Source organism: Silurus meridionalis, chromosome 18 (assembly GCF_014805685.1).
Source record: "Silurus meridionalis isolate SWU-2019-XX chromosome 18, ASM1480568v1, whole genome shotgun sequence".
Lineage (NCBI taxonomy): Eukaryota > Metazoa > Chordata > Actinopteri > Siluriformes > Siluridae > Silurus > Silurus meridionalis.
The window spans coordinates 4,072,033-4,078,512 of NC_060901.1; the positions used below are offsets into that span (position 1 = coordinate 4,072,033).

General features: G+C 40.9%; 1 protein-coding gene across 1 annotated transcript in view; it reads right to left on the reverse strand.

Moving 5' to 3' along the window:
* plxna4 (plexin A4) overlaps nt 1-6,480 on the reverse strand; it is a 317,143-nt gene that overhangs the window by 88,758 nt on the left and 221,905 nt on the right. Inside the window, 2 exon segments of the mRNA XM_046872953.1 lie at nt 1,578-1,692; nt 1,782-1,881. Of these exon segments, the coding sequence (XP_046728909.1) occupies nt 1,578-1,692; nt 1,782-1,881 (215 nt within the window).

The window sequence follows — 6,480 nt, forward strand, 5'->3', positions numbered from 1 at the left end:
CTCCGCCCACAAAAAAACAATCAACATTTCTAACCGATAAAGGGTCTATTGGTATGGAAGAGGAGTAGCAGGGGTGGCGCAGCTTGTTCCCTGCAAAAAAAAAAAGTCTGGGTGTCTGGCCAAAACAGATGTGTTATTTAGTCATGGCATGTTCTGCCAGAGGCTAGCCGAGGACGACGACAAGTGCCAACTCCAACGCCGACTCAACTTTAACGTGACGAATATGGGAAGCAACGCTAAAGCACTTCAGGTTCGAACAAAAACAGTGTGTCGAACTCTCAACATTCGCACTAATCCTGAGAGCTAACAGAGTAGAACGAAAGGCAGACTGGCAGGAGCAGATTAAGAGAAATGGGTGGAAATGAATCCAGTAAAGGAAAGTTCTAATTCAGTTCATTATCTCAAACTTTTCTACCGTATCTTCCGAGCCCTTTCAATTCTGTTAAATGGGAAGACGTATTTTACGGCGTGTGAGGACTTTGACGACGAGGTGATCTTTTTTATCGGATATTTAAATGCAAAGTGTTTGAAGACTGGGGAGCTCTCGTACATCCAGCTTAGCCCCCCATCAGCATGTACGTGCCTTAGCATTGAAAACAAACAGGCTTTGGAAGTGTACGTGTGAGCGTGTCGAGGCAAAAAGGTTCCTGACTTCATCAGCCATTCTGAAAGCACAAACGGATTATTCCCCAATCGTGGAATATAGCGCAGAACTTCGTCCTCAGAAGGTCAGCGCAAAAAGCCAGCTTGTTCCTATAAGCAAAGTTGACTCGTCAACTTTCTAAGGTAAACATCCCAACTCATTAATTGGAACACCGCAACGAGAATTCCAACACCCTCTGCGACCTCGGCAGTATCGCAGATTAATGAAATCCGAAGTAAAACTCATTAGCTAGTCGAAACACCAAGCCTAAAACAGCAGTCAAACAAAACTATGTGGAGAAAACGTCATTAATATGCAATAATGTCCAATCCCTGAATTTGTAAGCCAGTTGTTCGAAACACACACACAAAAAAAAGCCAAATATTAGCTCGGTCAATATTGACGGCGTGGGCAGCTCAATAATTACGAAAGCAAATGCAAACAACCATTAACGAAAGATGCTAATAAATGCTAAGTGTTAAAACCAAACATGTGCATCTGACTGAAACGTGCAACCCCAGGGGGTAGACTGAGGCTTTACATAGCATTACGCCTGCTCCTACGCTTGGAACAAGAACAAAAGGGAATAGGACGTGTAATCTGGACAAGTAGGCAAACAAGTCCGAGAGACTGTATCAACTCAAATTCATGGAGTTCCTGCTCCTAGAGCCAGGAGCACCAAGATGGAAAATCTTTCTGGTTGAGACACCAATTTAAAGTTACAAATAAATTTACGAGCTTATCAGAAGTAAGTGGATCCAGAAACAATCCACAAAGACTTTGGGAAATTTGTGATTTTAACAATGATACAATGATACACTGAGAATTTTTGGTGCCTATGGTGCACCCATGTGTTATCAGCTTTTCTCAAGTTTAAACATCACTAAGCACTCAAAATGGGCTAAATAATGGCTAAATAATAATCATGGCTCACCTCGGGCTGCTTGACTCGTCCTTCTTGGAAAGAGCAGCTGCGTGGGTCATGGGTGCAGATGTGACGGTACTTGCACCAGTGACATTGGTATGGGCTTCCGACACAAGACAGACATCTAAGGGTGAAAAAAGAGGCTGTGAGCAAAGAGGATTTGGACCACACTAATCCAAAGCTGGTCAAATAACCTAATAAAAAGGTACTTACGATTTATGGACACTGCAGTTGTAGAAGACAAAGCTGGTGTTGGCAAAAGCTAGACCTGTTTCTTTGGACTTGAGGTAGAGTTGCACAATCTGGTGGTCACCTGGAAAGCAAAGAAACGCAAAATCTAAGTGAACACTAATGCTCCCTGTACTCTTAAACTGTATCAAAACCTATGAAACTTCTACGCTCTGAGTTGGTCTCAAACTCTGCAGCTTGGGACTCTTAAGTACCACTTTGGATGCTGGGATCGACTCCATTTATGCAGACTTGGTTTTGACCAAGATTATACTTATACCTAATTTTAAAGCTCAGGGCTTGATTTAACACATTGGTCTCGGAATCAGAACTCTGGACTTGCCTTAGATTTTATAGCATAGGCTCAACTTGACGGCAGTCACTTGTATATCTCCATACCTTGGAATTCTAGTGCATTTATGCGTATAAATTTGTAGGTATTAATGTAACTCTATCCCTTGGGAATATGGTGCTTAACTATGTCCATGGTCTGGATCTCTGGAATTGACTGATTCTACAGGAAGTGATTGACTGATTCTATATGAAGTGATTGACTGATCCTAGACTTAGATTCAATAGCTTAGGAACTTCGATTCGGTCTTTACATATATTAATCTTGACTCAGACTCTTGACTGAATCAAGGATGATCTTAAAATACTAGATTAAATAAAAATTAAACAGACTATAAATTTGACTCTATACTGTAGATTGTACAGCTTGGGACTCTGGGTTTGACTCAGACACTATTAAATCTCTGTGCTCAAACCTGATTCTACAGCAGTCTAGAGATTGGTACAGCTTCAAGACCTACAACCTGCGAATCCTGACAGACATTATATGGGCTTATAGTAGACCATTTGATTCAGACTTCAAACCTTGGGAAGCTAGAGTTGAATAAGTCTTTACAAGCTGGGATTGTTGACATTACTTGTACTCTATGGATTAGGGCCCAGGACTTAATTCAGACACTACAACTCGACTCTACATCTTACTTAAACTTGACTTGGATTCTATAATACATGTAACTTTATACCTTGGGACTTTGGGGCTTAACTGTGTCTATGGTCTGGAACACTGGGAGTGACTGATTCTACTGGAAATGATTGACTGATTGACAACTTAGATTCATAGCTTGGGAACATGGATTTGGACTTCTGGGAATCTGAGTTTAACAGACTCTTGAGTCAAGATGAGTTGGATACATGAGATTCAATGTACAATAAACAGACTATAGATTTAATTCTATGGATTGTTCAGCTTGGAACTTTAAATTTGACATTATATTTTGGAACTCTGGACTTATACAGGACTTATAGTAGACAGTTTGTCTTGAAGCTAAATTTGAAAGAGACTGTAGACATGACTCTAGACCATGTACTGCATGGATTAGCCGTAACTCAGACTCTGCATCTCTACAACCCGACTCTGCATCTTAAGACTCTAAACTTGACATGGATTTAATAATACATAAAAATGTGTACCTTGGGACCTTGGTGCTTAACTAGGTCTATGGTCTGGAACTCTGGGATTGACCAATTCTGTACTCCATGGAATAGGGCCCAGGACTTCAAAGATTTAGATTCCAGATTTCTGGGCCTCAACCTTTACTTTTTAGAATCCATGCCAAGTTATGTCAATCCATGTCAATTCAAGTCAAATATGCATCATAAACTTGACTTGGATTCTACAAAAAAGATTAAATCCCAGAACTCTAAAATCTAAAGCTTTGGGGTCTGGTGTCAACATGAAATTCTGAATTCGACTAGGATTTATGTGAGACTTGTAACTTGAAAACATGGTTTAATCCTTATATTTTACCTTTATTTAATCTGAAATCACATGCATGTGCGATTACTGTGTCAGATATTTCGGCCTAAAATCTGTATGAAAGCAGTTGTCTATTGTGTCTTAGATCAACAATATTGTTCTTCCCTATCTCCAAGACCTCTTTAAATGAAAATAAGAGTCACAGGTGTAAATGTGAACAGTATATTCAAGTTGTCTCACTGCATAATTATACCTCATCACAAAGCAGCAAACCTGGGGGTTGAAGTTCACCTGCACAGCATGAAGTTATTACCTGCTATGCTTTGAATAAGAAACCTACAAGTCCATTTAAAAGTCTTTCAAAGTTCTATAAAAAAAGCAAGATTAGGAAGGTAGAAAGACGGAGGAACCTGTACCAGTTGATGAATGCAAGGCACAAAGGATTTTTCGCTGTCCTTTTGTCAGCACTAATGAAGAACCTCATGTTTTATTCAATGAGCCGGACGCCGACGTCTCCCCTCTCGATGGAAGAGCGCACACCTCTTTTTGTCACCTACTCTTGTTTTGCCTCTTTATCTCAGCATCTGATTCGCTTTTACCTTCTATCTTCCACTTTACCTTTCTCTCGCTCTATCCTTCTGTCTCAGTCTCTTCAACACAGACTGAATCGTTCATCAATCACCGGAACCTGTGGTTGACAAAGAATCTGTCCTAATTAGTCATCCTAAATGCTACCTTGATGGCTGGTATCTCTGGAGTGTGTGCATGTGTGAGTGTGTGTGTGTGTGTGTGTGTGTGTGTGTATATATATGTGTGCCGACCTCCTACCGCACCCTGGAGAGTGTGTCTCCTTAATGAGTCACACAGGACACATATGGTTACCATGACGCTGAATAGAAAAGGAATTGTAAAAGGATGAGGGAGCTAGTTAATATATGACATTCTCTTCTTATTCTCCTTATACCCCCATGTGTAGGTGGGCTTAAACTAGGAAAACTGAGGTCCCCAGGCCCTAGACTGTTGGTAAGCTTTGTGTTTGATGGTGTCTGGTTTTCCTCCACGATGCCTAAAACGATGTCATTATCCTTGCAGATCACCATAAAGCCACTCTACAGGTCACCCTGTGCGACAGGTTCTTTCTGAAAATCTCTTATGAAGGTGCATAAGGTACAATCTCTGGATTTAGTGATGCTAGATGAATGCAGAATGAATCCACGCCTTTAGAGGATCAGTCATTATGTCAACATCCAAAAATTGGCTTTAAAACATCTTCGGGTATCAACGTTAAGATAATTATACACTATGATTATGACATGCAAGCAATGCCAGTAGGGAAGAGCTTGAGATACTTAAAAAGCTACAGTTTTCTTTTAGGATCTCAAACAATGACATTATGAGGACAGGTTTCTGAGGACATATGCAAGTTTGGTTGGAGGAGTTAAATTTGCTGTTTCTGGGAAAAGAGCAGAAATTTGGTATAGTTTGCTCTAGGGATGTGCATCTCCATAACCGAGGATGATGCGATTTGCATCTCGATACAGAGCCAACGATACAATAGGATAAAGAGATGCATATGAACTACTGATGCGATGCGATATGACACCCCATTTTTGTAAAAAGATAATGAGTAACAAGATGAAATAAACCCTGATGTTCTTTTTTACTGTTCTGTCTACAGGAAGTTACAGCTCTACCTCTGCCATGTTAATCTGTATTCTACATGACTCTCAGGACACGCCTCGATCGGGTAGTGTAGCGGTACGTCATATTCATATACGTCATATTCACCTAGCAGCAGCGGTGCTGAGACAACGCGCCCGAGAAACTGTATTTTGGCTTTGAGAAATTGTCACTTTCTAAATAATGAAAGTATAGAACATCTACTTATAATTATATAAATATAAATTGTTAAAAACTAAAAAATTATGTTAAAAACAATATCAGGGAAGGGGATTCCTAGCTTACATATGCAATATTAACACGTCTTTGCCTGATAGGGGAATTTCCAGTGTCGTTTCCCGCGTCTTTATTAGCGTCACACTGTGACACTTTCACAGGATGAAAAATCGCCCGACTCATGACAGCTGCCCAGATGTGAACCTTTTCAATTATTCCGAAGTTAACCAACCATGGCAACAAACAAAAAAACAGGCCGAGGGCACAAGAAAAAGCGGGAAAAAAAAGAGAGAAAGCGAGAGAGAGACTCTGTTTGTCCTTTCTCAATCTCGTCTAGCTAAATGAATGCTGTCAAAACCTGTTTCTTCAGGAGAACAGCTGTGGATTGTGGAGAGCGTCCTCATCCGAAGAGATTTAATCAAGGCTCCAAAATCTCGTAAATTCCCATTGACGAAAAAACATCCTCGGAGAAGGGATGGGGACTGCGTAAAAGAATAAAGATGGCAGGGAAATGCCGGTGTAGCTAATGATTATTCACTCAATTACAAAACACCAGTCAACAGCTGCAGGCGAGATAATGAGAAACAAAAAGAGCATTAAAAGCACCGGCTCTGTTCTGGGGTCTCTTGCAATTTCTTTCATTCTCCCCTCCTCTGTATCGCCAGTGCTTGGGATGCAAATGAGGTTTCCCTGGAGCCTGGGCCACATCGTCCCATCCAGTCGCACCAATTAACGAGCCACGTGAGTAAGAGAAGACGTGAGCGGGGTTAAATTGGCCGACTTCGCGGGTTGCCATGTGTTTATCTTAGTTCAGCCAGGGCTCCTGTTTTCCTGCTGCCACTTTGCTCTTTCGACAACTGCGCTGATGTGCGCTGCCATTTTCGCTCAGCATTGATGTAATTGCTGTAATTATTAGTATTTTCCGTGCACCGTGATGAATAATTCTTTAACAGTATCTGAACAGACAGAAGTACATGTGTGGGAGTCTTAGACAGTACACTTAGACTCCAATTTTCCCAT